General features: G+C 45.2%; 1 protein-coding gene across 3 annotated transcripts in view; it reads right to left on the bottom strand.

The window, feature by feature from the left end:
• TNFRSF11A (TNF receptor superfamily member 11a) overlaps positions 1-12,261 on the bottom strand; it is a 57,290-nt gene that overhangs the window by 32,946 nt on the left and 12,083 nt on the right. For all 3 annotated transcript variants that reach the window (XM_082641544.1, XM_082641545.1, XM_082641546.1), the window contains exon 2: positions 34-115. In XM_082641544.1, the coding sequence (XP_082497670.1) occupies positions 34-115 (82 nt within the window). The remainder of the gene's footprint in view (positions 1-33; positions 116-12,261) is intronic.

Genomic DNA, 12,261 nt, shown 5'->3' with positions numbered 1-12,261 from the left:
GAGGACAATGACAGGAGGTTTAGAAGTACAGACCTGGTTCACATTTGTTACAGCATCGTCCAAGATGCTCGTAATGCCTCTCGCTAGTACACGGAGAGGTGATCTGCAAAGTCACCTAAAGAGAAAATGCGCATCAGGTAGCGATTAGGCACAAATTCTTTCTAGAGAAAACAGAAAGTGAATTACTGACTCACATTTCTGAAAAGTATAAGAAATCACCATAAACAGTCCTGAAACTGCTCTGCATAATACCACCCCCCTCCCAAAGATGTCGCTTTCCTATTCTAGCCCATTTCTCCCTAACAATGTACAAAACCAATGATTCTGGCACCCAAATCCATTTAAGCATTTAAAACAATTTTGGTCATGCTCATGGTAATAGGCCGGCTGAAAGGGAAATTTACAAATGGTACACAGAAGGTTGAAAACCGCTTTACACAACCCACGTATGAAATTGGTCCCACTTCTGTGTCATCACATGGTGGACAGTTTGCTCAGGCCACTTTGGTCATAAAACTGTAGAAGGAGAGAATGGGGCCCCCTAACCTGTGTCTTATACCAGGGGAGGCCAGGTGTGGTCTTACAAAATAGCTCTGATCTTAAAAAGATGCTTAATACCGCTTACCTTTTAAAATTTTAAACATGCAGAGAATCTGAAAAAGTGGGACAGCAAGGGGTTACAGCCTGGAGCTTACAGCCAGGAGCCCTGACCGACCAACCGCGTGCTGGCTGAGGGATCCCCGACACGCTGCTTCAGCTCTTTGAACCTTGTCTCCTTTCTGTATGATTCTAATACCAATATTAATTTCCAAGTCTGCTCATCTAAGCAGATCAAAACAAAAAGCCAAGGCCCCTACAATCACTCAGATTCTTATCAGTTTGCCACAGAAAAACTCTTTTCTTTATCAGCTTTCTCCGTGTCAGAAAAAACCCCACACATTCCTGTTGACAGGCAGGCAGTGGAGTTACAGACTGAACGATGAAGTGGAAGCGTTGGGCTCAGCTGCACAGACTTCACACTATGAATACCAAGGGTCCGGCTCCTGCTGGGTCCCAGGGATCCAAAGTTACAACCTTGCCCTCAAGGGACTTCCGCATACCAGGGTGTGTGCTATGATGGAGCCAGATGGGTCCCTCCCTCAGCTGAAGGCCAGGGGAGGTGTCCCAAGGAGTGTGACAAGTGAGCACAGGCTTGCAGGATGAAAAAGAACTCAGCCAGATGAGAAAAAAGGAACTGGTCCGTGGAAGCAGAGGGCAGGGCAAGGAAGCCGTCTTTGGCAGAGCATGAGATGTTCAAACAGGGATACTGAGGCCTGAAGTGGCATGTCGGGTGGGGCTGGCAGTGGACACCATCAGCAGAGTCCTGGGAGATGAGACCAAGGACGGTCAGAGCAATCAGAGGGCTTCACCTGCCTATTAAAGAGCTTGGATGGGAGGTGTAGAAATAGTGTAGCTTGGAAGAAGCCATGCATCCTCACAATACCTCAGTTATGAAGGAAGTTTTCTAGAGAGAGCACCACACCCAGAAAAACCCAGGCTAGCTGAGTAGGGTGTGCAGGATGCCCCCAGTATGGACCTCTCTGACCTCCCCCAGGCCAGGTAAAGGGCTTCCAGGAGGGTTGGGGCCAGGGACAGTTACTCTGAGGCTGATGAGAATGTCAAATGTGCTTCTGGAGCCAGGTATGCCAGGAAGGTTGTATTCAGACTTGCTTCCGAGACCTGTCTAACACTCTCTGTGGACCCCTGATAACATGGATTGATGTTCCCCGAGCATTCACCACATGACAGGGTCTGGTGGACAGTGCACTGAACATTAGGAAGAATGGTGTAACAGAAATCACCCCACCTCTCCTTTCGGGTCTCTTTTTCTCTTTGTTTTTATAGGAATCTGTTTCTCTGCGCCTGGTACAGTAACGTGTGCACACAAAAGAAAGATGCAGAGGCAAAACGGTGAAGCTGAATTCGGTCAATTCAACTTTCTTTTTTTTTTTTTTGCGGTACGCAGGCCTCTCACTGTTGTGGCCTCTCCTGATGTGGAGCACAGGCTCCGGACGCGCAGGCTCAGCGGCCATGGCTCACGGGCCCAGCCGCTCCGCGGCATGTGGGATCTTCCCGGACCGCGGCACGAACCCGCGTCCCCTGCATCGGCAGGCGGACTCTCAACCACTGCACCACCAGGGAAGCCCCTCAATGCAACTTTTTTCTCACAAACAGGATTCGTCTGAGCCTGATGATATGTGAGCGCTCCTGCGATGCTGATGACAAAGGCAAACGAGAAATGTGTGGTTGGAGATAAAGGTCGATTGCTTCTGACCCATAGGAAAGCTGCAAGAGTCTCTGTAAGATAAGCACAGACTTTGTCTGTATCACACACACAGCTTCTTTTTAGGGGAAATTGGTAAAAGGACTCCCCCCCAAGCAGCAGCTTAGAAGCTCTGTCAGGTGCTACGGCTGTGCCCTGGGCTCCAAATCCTGGTACCTGGTGATCATCATTGACCTGAATATGTGGACAATTTGTTTACACGTTTAGGAGAGTGGCAGTGATTCATTCAACCCATCCACCATCTAACCCAGGAGCGTAATACCTCCTAGCAAAAATGGGGAAGCTACTGATTCCAGAGGTAACCAGATGTCTTAGCTCTTAAACCGATTTTCACAGATTATTCCTTAGAATCCATATCTGTCTCCTAAGCTTACTGTGACTTTACACCTGGACATGTCTTCTTTTTTAAAAATGGAGATATAATTCACATACCATGAAACTTACCCTTTCAAAGGGTGCGATTCAGTGTTGGTTTTTTTGTTTTTTTTTTTGTATATTCACAAAGTTGTACAACCACCGCTGCTGTCTAACTCCAGAACACCTTCATCACTCCAAAACGGATATGTCTGCTTGACACAGCTCTAGGATTACAGATCTTTTAAGCTGCATAAGCAATTCTGCTACTGGGAGAATTGGCTATGGTGAGGCAGAAAAGTATGGAATTAATCTAAGTTAAGGTATAGCTTAAACTGAACCCTACTTTATTCTTGAGTTACATCAGATACTTTGCAGTACACCTTCAAACCTTCAAAATGGCAATACATATACAACTCAAAAGGCAACGTACGTACATAGATATGGTTAAGGAGATGTGGTTTGCGGGTAAATAAAAAGAATCTGGAAGACTCTCTGTAGGAGGCCTACACCTTCAGAAGGCAAGACATGCCTTTGTTGTTTTTTCCCTTCTCTTGTCCTGCCTCTCTGCTTCTAAGAAGCTCTCTGCTTCTTTTCCCCCACTGGCAGAGCTGCAGCTCCAGGATGACCCTCTTATGAGAGGATCTGCAGCTCCCCGGACCTCACACAGCATGTAAAGCTTGCCCTGTGCTGGTCTCACTCTGATCCCGAGCTCCACGTCCGGGAACCCTGTGGTTTGCTCTCTGCACTGCAGTCCCCGCAGTTGTAACTATTAGGAAATCCAGATCTTGGACACCCTGGCCTGTCACCTTTTGCTGATCCCCTGCGGACTTGTCCCTCCAAGCTACAGGCCAGACGGGCTCTGCCTGCCTGCCTCCTGGATCCCAAGTCCCTGCGTCCAACCTTCTTGGGCTCGGTTTCCGGTTAGCCTGAGCTGGATCTCCTTGACACCAGCCTCCCTCTGTCTGGAGAGCCTGCCAAATACATCCCCAGGCTGGCGTTTTTCTGATGTGAATGAACGGATGCCCTTCAGCCCCTCCCAGTCTGACCCCTTCTTTGTCTTTTTTAACATGTTTATTGGAGTATAATTGCTTTACAATGGTGTGTTAGTTTCTGCTTTATAAGGACTTCCCTGGTGGTGCAGTGGTTGGGAATCTGCCTGCCAATGCATGGGACACGGGTTCGAGCCCTGGTCCGGGAAGATCCCACATGCCGCGGAGCAACTAAGCCCATGTGCCACAACTACTGAGCCTGAGCTCCAGAGCCTGAGAGCCACAACTACTGAGCCCACGTGCCACAACTACTGAAGCCTGTGTGCCTAGAGCCTGTGCTCTGCAACAAGAGAAGCCACCGCAATCAGAAGCCCTCACATCACAATGAAGAGTAGCCCCCGCTCTCCACAACTAGAGAAAGCCCGCACACAGCAACGAAGACCCAATGCAGCCAAAAATAAATAAATTAATTAATAAAACAAAACAAAACAAAGTGAATCAGCTATACATATACACATATCTCCATCTCCCCTCCCTCTTGTGTCTCCCTCTCACCCTCCCTATCCCACCCCTCTAGGTGGTCACAAAGCACCGAGATGATCTCCCTGTGCTATGCGGCTGCTTCCCACTAGCTATCTGTTTTACATTTGGTAGTGTATATATGTCCATGCCACTCTCTCACTTTGTCCCAGCTTACCCTTCCCCCTCCCCATGTCCTCAAGTCCATTCTCTACGTCTGCGTCTTTATTCCTGTCCTGCCCCTAGGTTCTTCAGAACCATTTTTTTTTTAGATTCCATATATATGTGTTAGCATACGGTGTGACCCCTTCTTTTTCCTACAGATTCTAGCTCTGACATCTCCCATCTCAACAGCAGCTGGAAGAGCCTCCAGGCTGCTCAAGCCCCTCCTGGTCCTCTGGCCTTTCCCTCCCAACAGCTCAGAATCTGGGCCTGACTCTATAGCCCCCAAGACCAAGCTCCCAAAGGTTATGAGGTGGTAGCTCTTATTATTGGTAGCAATCCTAGTAAGGCAGTTATTTGATAAAAAACATGTTCCTGCTTCAGTGTTTTGGAAGCAACCTCCCAGGGAATGGGGGGATTCAGCAGAAGGCTGCAGATTTTCAGTTCATCGGGTGGTTTTGTCAACCACCTCCAGTCTCCTCTCTTTGCCCAAGATGTAGCAACAGAAGGCCTTTGGTAACCGAGTTGAAACGTACAAACTTTGAGTTACCTACGTTTTTGCTTAGTTTGCCTTCAGGATTGACTTGTTTCCCTCTAAAACAATAGAGCTTCTGAACCATCGTTGTTTTCATTAAGCAAATAAAGCAGAACCACTTCTAAAATGTCTATTTATTGAATAAAGAATACAGTCACATACATTCAAATTCAGGTCTGTTGCAGCGCTTGTGTTTTGGGGAATACGATTTGATTCACGCATGGTACTTAGAAGTCTCAGAAAAACCAGCCACGTCCTACCACAGTTCTTAATCAATAAACTACAAAAGTAATGTTTGGCCCACAGAGTTTACATCGACTAACTTCTGCTTTCTAACAGACTTCCCCTGAATGTATAAGAAACACTAGAGTCTGTTTATAGCAAATATCCTTTACATCCCCTGCCTTTCCTTTCCCCCCATATAAATTCCTTGGAAAGTCTAAATAAAGGAGTTAAAATGGCAAGACAATACATCTGATTTATTGGCCATCTGTTGCCTCACTTTCTTGTGTGTTTTGTGTCATGTGTATATTTGTTTCAGGGCATACGGGCTGGTATTTAATTTTAACGGCTGACAAACTCTTCTGGAATAAGCATGTCTGTGCAAGGCTTTGGGAGGCCGGAGGGAGATAATAAATTGTACATCAAAATTGTCTTTATAAAGCTCCGTGGATTTATTTCCCAATGCAATGCCATGTTGGGTCTAATCCTGAGAAACCCCAAGCTGAAGAAACAAAACATTTCTGAGCTGCAGAGACCGAAGGATCTGTATTCAGAATCCTGAAGGGAAGGTTGACTTAAATATTTATTTTTCGTGCTGTTAATCAACCCAATTGTAGTGAAAGCCATTATGAATACTAAAATTACTTTTCTACTCAACTAAAAATTCATGCTGACATATAACAAAAGAGAAAGAAGCTTGGCTCCTTCTGTCAAGCCAAGGGGAAAAGAACCCAACCCAGAAGAACAAATGAGGGATTTTCCATAGATTTCATTTTATAAAATATCATCCATGACTATACTTGAGAATTTGGCTGTAAATTAAGTAAAGATGGTATCAAATTTCTGAATGTTACAGTTAACGAAAGATGTGGTTTTTCTTAAGAGAGAAACTACTGAATGTGAAAATAACACCTAATAGTTCTGCTTCCCTTGAAAAAAATATCCTTAAAGAAAGTCACGAGTGAAAAGTGCTCTAATCCAGAATAGAATAGACAACAAACAGACAAAAGGTCTCAGTCATAGGCCAGAGGAACCGACAAACAAATGCTGTTCCTTCTTGTCCATTTCTTTGAATGTCTGTTTTTTTAGCTGGCTGAGCAGTCAGGCCAGAGACGAGGTCTAAGTTTCTCCCCTCAAAACATTTCAGTTAGTGAATCCAAACACAGACCCTTTCAACCGAGATGTTCTAGGGGACCTGCTCAGTTTGGTCCCTTTCTTAGCTCCTTTACTCCAGAAGCTCCCAGTGGCCCTGCTCTATTTTATCCGGCTTTCTACTCTTGAACATGGCACAGTTATATGTCTGTTACTGCAAAGAAAGCATCCACTGTCATGCCTCTCAGTTAAAAGTTCAGAATTAGAAGTGGATATCAGAGAGGAATCATTTTGAGCTTGCACATCAGATAAGGCAGGTTTCCAGAGAAAACAGAAAAATGAAACACTAACTGAAGTAAAGTCTGACATGCCAGAATGTACGGATTTAGCAGAGCAGAGGCCAGGGCCAGAAAGACACAGGGAGAAGGGAGCGTGGTACCAGTGCGCTGGTGAAGACGGAAGAAGCTGCCCAGCCAGGTAGCTCCCCTGGTCGTTTAGCACAGGGCAGACTTCAGGACAGGATTCTTCCACCCAGGGCAGCTCTTAGAGTTGAACTTCCAGATTGGCCTGGATAGAAGAATGCCTGACATTTCTTTAATAAAACTGTCTACCTTTCTACAATTTGAGGACAAGGGGGAAAAAAGTCAGTTCTAAGCCTCGGTCTCTTCACCTGTAAAATGGGGCTAATAATTGCACCCATCCCACCTCAGTGAGGATGAGATGGTATAATTCATGGAAAATGATGTATCAATGGCAAGTGGCAATACTCAGGAAAAATGAAGGCTCTGCTTTTTTTCGCTTCACTTTGAAGCGAAGGACCTTTCTAGCAGGTAGCTGGGGGAATGAGGCGGGACGGGAATTGCGTCACTTACTCAGCACAGGGGCGCACACCTGGCTGGTGGTCGTTAGGGGGGATGCTACTGTACGTACCTGGGCAGAATCGGTGAACTCCAATTACTTTCACCAGATCGTTCCCTGGTCATGGGCTGGAGGGAAAGGAGTGTGACAGAAAAAGGAAAGAGGGTGGAAAAGAGACCAGGGACTCGTAGAAAAATTCTGAAGGCCTGGCAATTTTCCTGAGCGTACCATCCCTGTTTAGTTTTAACATGGCTCTGATGACAAAAGCTGGCGGCAGAGTGTTTCAGCTGGGCAATTGGAAAAACATGATTTTGGGGGTTTTTTTTTTTGGCTGCACCTCGAGGCTTGCGGGATCTTAATTCCCTGACTGGGAATAGAACTTGTGCCCCCTGCAGTGGGAGCGTGGAGTCCTAACCACTGCACCGCCAGAGAATTCCCAGAGAAACATGTTTTTAATCCAAAAGGTTTATTTCTTTTAAAGCATGTTTGACTTCACATAAAGAAGTGCTTTCTCATGAGACTGAAATGGTGGCAGGTGGCCTGAGTCATGGTAGTGGCTTTCTGTCTGAAGCTTCAGTCGGTGATGGGGACGGAAGTCGGGCTGGGGAGGGAGCGAGCTTACTCAAAGCTTCTGCTGATAAAGTGTTTGCTAGATTCTGTCAGTGATTTCTGTCAACTGGGATAGAATCGAGCTATGACCAAAGGCCCTTCTAGACATTTTCATTTTAGAAAAACTCAGAATTTCAAGCAGAAAGAATTTCAAGCTTACAGGTTTACAGAGAAAACATCAGGCTTGTTTTTCTTTTGCACAAACAAAGCTTCACATTTCATACTTCAGAACATTACACAGGCACCTATGAAGATAGTATGTTATCAATTAAAGAGACAAAATAAAGGAGCAACTTTTGGGGATCTCCTGTGCACCCCAGCAAATCATCCTGCGCACTCCCTGGAAAACACTGAACTGTGGAACATGTTAAGAGTGTGAAGACCCCACGTTATGGAAGCCAGGTATGTGGTCTAAGTCATGATGGAAGTGGATACAGAGAATCAGAGGGTTTAAATAGAAAACTCCCTGAGTGTCCAAAATACTACAATTCACTTTACAGAAATATATTTTACACACAGCTCTTGAAAAAAAAATTCTGCTGCTAAAAGTGAGGCTCGGGACTTCCCTGGTGGTGCAGTGCTTAAGAATCCGCCTGCCAATGCAGGAGACATGGGTATGAGCCCTGGTCCGCGAAGATCCCACAGGCCGTGGAGCAACTAAGCCCGTGCATCACAACTACTGAGCCTGTGCTCTAGATCCCAAGAGCCACAACTACGGAGCCCTCGTGCCACAACTACTGAAGCCCGCGCACCTAGAGCCCGTGCTCCGCAACAAGAGAAGCCACCGCAAGGAGAAGCCCACGCACTGCAACGAAGAGTAGCCCCTGCTCACCACAACTAGAGAAAGCCCGCGCGCAGCAACGAAGACCCAACGCAGCCAAAAATAAATAATTTACATATAAAAAAAGTGAGGCTCAACTGTTCTCTGATTAGTACAATACGAAAAGATGTGTCTGTTTGAGAAGAATGTGAAGAAAATGATGACCATCACGAATACTATTATAATAATTGACCTGCTACTAAGGGATTTGGGGCATTCTAAAATGCATTTTACGAAGGTGTTTCCAGTGATAAAGAGTATTCAGAACTCCAACTCGAAGGCGTTCATCAAAGCTGGTCAACTCCTGCTGGTCTCGTTGAAAACCCACTAATATGAATCAAACCCCTCCCCACGTACAGACCACTCCCCATGAAGGGGTTGTGAGTTGATTTCCTCACTGTGCAGACACTAGAGGAAGGCCAGTCATTCCTTTGCCTGAGTCATTTGCCTTATCTTGTAAGACGACTTTTCATGATTATGACCAGAAGACAAATTTCGGCCTGGTCTAGGGTTTAATAACACAAAGTACCAGTCTCTTAAAAAGCTCTGCTATCATCACACCTTCAAAGCTGTCTTTACTGAGTTCTCATATATCAATACTTGTGCAAGGTATTGGCTTCTGTAGGACAAGGGGATGAGTCCACCCCTACCCTCTCAAAGTGTGTCGCAGCAGAGGACACAGGCAGCTAGAGAGGAGAGAAAACTAACAGATAGAGACCCACAGGACAACACAAGACCTGGTGCACTGCAGATCAAGTTCCACCAAGTCCCTGGAGGTAACCCTCACTGGTCATGGACTGGGAAGGGGAGGGAGCCTGGCCTGGGATACACGGGAAGGAATCACAGAGGGAGATGCACAAAGCCCAGAGGGCAGGGGCGAGGGCAGGAGTGAAGAATGGGGCTTGGGCAGGTGGAGGGGGAGAGGAGGGGCAGTGGGCGACCTGGGGCAGATGCGGAGGCAGGGGAGTGGGGTCCTGGGAAGAGGCAGCTATAGAAGAAAGGGGGGTCATTTTTAGCAGCGCCATGGAGTGTATTGCAAACAGTGGTGGAATGAGAAGGGCCAATGAGAAGGTGTGAACTCCTTTTGGCAATGAACAGTGTCTGATGGAGGGAATGACAGGTGTCTTATGGAAGGAATAGCCATGTAAACAGCTGGCATGAACAAACAAGGTAGCGAGTCTGGATCTTGCAGGAGGAGCAAAGAAAGTGGCTTATCTCAGGGAGATGAGAAAGGGCTGTCTCCATCGTGAAACACTGAATTTAGGTCTTTTTATGCCAGTCCTTCGAAAACCCATTTTTTGAAAAACTTTGGGGGCACTTTAATTAAAACTGTTTTTATTGGGGTAAAAATTATCTATCTATTTATCTATCTATATAACTAAATTTGTCATTTAAACCATTTTTTTAGTGTACAGTTCGGTGGCATTAATTACATTCATGATGTTGTATAACCGTCACCATGGTCTCTTTCCAGAACATTTTCATCACCCCAAACTCTTTTAACTATTACACAGTAACTCCCCATTTTCCCCTCCACCTGGGAACCCTGGAGTTAAACAATAATGCCCCATTTTCTCCAGCCCCTGGTAACCTCTATTCTGCTTTCTGTCTCTGTGAATCTGACTATTCTAGGTACCCCATATAAGCGGAATCATCCAGTATTTGTCTCTTTGTGTCTGGCTTATTTCACTTAGCATGGTCTTTAAGGTTCATCCATATTGTAGCATATATCGAACTTCCTTCCTTTTTATGGCAGAATGATATTCCATTGTATGAATACATCACAGTTGGTTTATCCATTCATCTGTTGATGGACACGTGGGTTGTTTCCACCTTTTCCCTGTTGTGAGTAGGGCTGCAGTGAACACTGGCACACAAATATGGTCATTCTATGTTCAGCTTTTTGAGGAACTACCAAACTTTTTCCGTAGTTGCTGCACTATTTTAATACATTCCCACCAGAAATGCGGGAGGGTTCCAATTTCTCCATATCCTTATCAACACTTATTATTTTCCTTTTTTTTTGCTAATAGAGATCCTAATGGGTGTGAAGTGGTCTCTCAGTGTGGGTTTTTTTTTTTTTTTTTTTTTTTTGCGGTACGCAGGCCTCTCACAGTTGTGGCCTCTCCCGTTGCGGAGCACAGGCTCCGGCCGCGCAGGCTCAGCGGCCATGGCTCACGGGCCCCGCCGCTCCGCGGCATGTGGGATCGTCCCGGACCGGGGCACGAACCCGCGTCCCTTGCATCGGCAGGCAGACTCTCAACCACTGCGCCACCAGGGAAGCCCCTCTCAGCGTGGTTTTGATTTGCATTTCCCTAGTGACTAACGATGCTGAGCATCTTTTTTATGTGCCTGTTGGCCAGTTTTGGAGAAATGTCCACTCAAGTCCTTTGCCCGTTTTTATGGGGGTAATTTCACTTTGCATGGACCTGTTCACAGGACTCAATTTAGCTGTCAACAGCATTGACTTATTATATAGGACTGGAATGGTTATTAGAGGGCTGTAGGACCCTTGGGTTCATTTTTACCAACTTGAAAGAAATCTTTGATTTTCCTGTTTCAGAAAAACTTTCCCAGTCTAAACGGCATCACTGCATAGCTCTCTAGAAAACAAACAAGGAGGTTTAGCGTTTAAGTAAGATGTGCTCCGTGAGTTTACAACCTAAAAGTGGAACAAATTAAATATGCATTCACTTACTCCTCAAAGGTTAGCTGAACACATCCTATGTGCCAGAGACAATTTTAAGTTTTTTGGATACAGTAGATACGAGACAGAGAGAGTCCTTGCTTACATCGTACTTCTTGGGAGAAGAGTGGCAGTAAACAAACATGTAATGGAATCTGATTGGAATGACTGCGATGAGAAAAATAAAACAGGATAAGTAAGGTGATGGGATTATGAGGGGGAGCCTCACCAGATGAGATGAGATGAGCTTTTGAGTGGAGACCTGCATGAAGTGAGGGAACAAGCCAAATAAATAGCAAGTGTCAGGTAGAGGAGTAGTTCAGGTGGACAAAAAAGCATTTGCAAATGCCCCGGGAGGGTGTGTGCCTGGCTTGACCAGGAACAGCAGGAAGGCCTGTGTGACTAGCACAGCGAGGAGAGGGTGGAGTATAAACTCACACAACGGATGACATAATTTACCCAGATCGTGAGTTAATATGCACCTGCAGCTCCGGGACTGTGTGATACTGACCTTAGGTTAGTAGTGGACATAATGTTTTAAATAATAAGCACTTCATACTATTTTTATCACCAGGCAGGAAATACAATATTTGCCATGAGTTTTTAATTTTTATGTTTATTTGTTATAAAATACTCATAACATAAAATTTACTGTCTTCACCGTTTTGCCACCAGATTTTTAAAAAATAGATATTATACAGAGAAAAAGAAATCTGACTCAGGTCAGGTTTGATTAAAAAAAGAAAAAAAAACCCCTTAAAAATGCAGAGTAATTGTGGCCTATTAGAAATCTTGGTATATTCACCATTTTGATTTAGCAAACGTTACAGTTGACTTCATGAGCTGTCTTGAAAGTTGCTTTTTATGGCCCCATCAGTATTTTTTTTTCTCTGACCACCTTGATTCCAGATAAGCTCCTTTAAGGAAAAAAGTGCTGCACTTATTTAGACAGGAGCATATCAAAGGTCTATTGATTTTTGTTCAGCTCTCCTTCTTACTTTCCTCCCAATGTATTTATTATCTCTGCTCCTAGACAAGAAAACATAGGGCCTAAGGGAAAATGAAGAAATAACTTTGCATGTCAAAACT

This window comes from Mesoplodon mirus, assembly GCF_964341445.2.
Source record: "Mesoplodon mirus genome assembly, chromosome: 13".
Taxonomy (NCBI): Eukaryota; Metazoa; Chordata; class Mammalia; order Artiodactyla; family Ziphiidae; genus Mesoplodon; species Mesoplodon mirus.
This window is presented reverse-complemented; position numbering and strand designations above follow the sequence as displayed.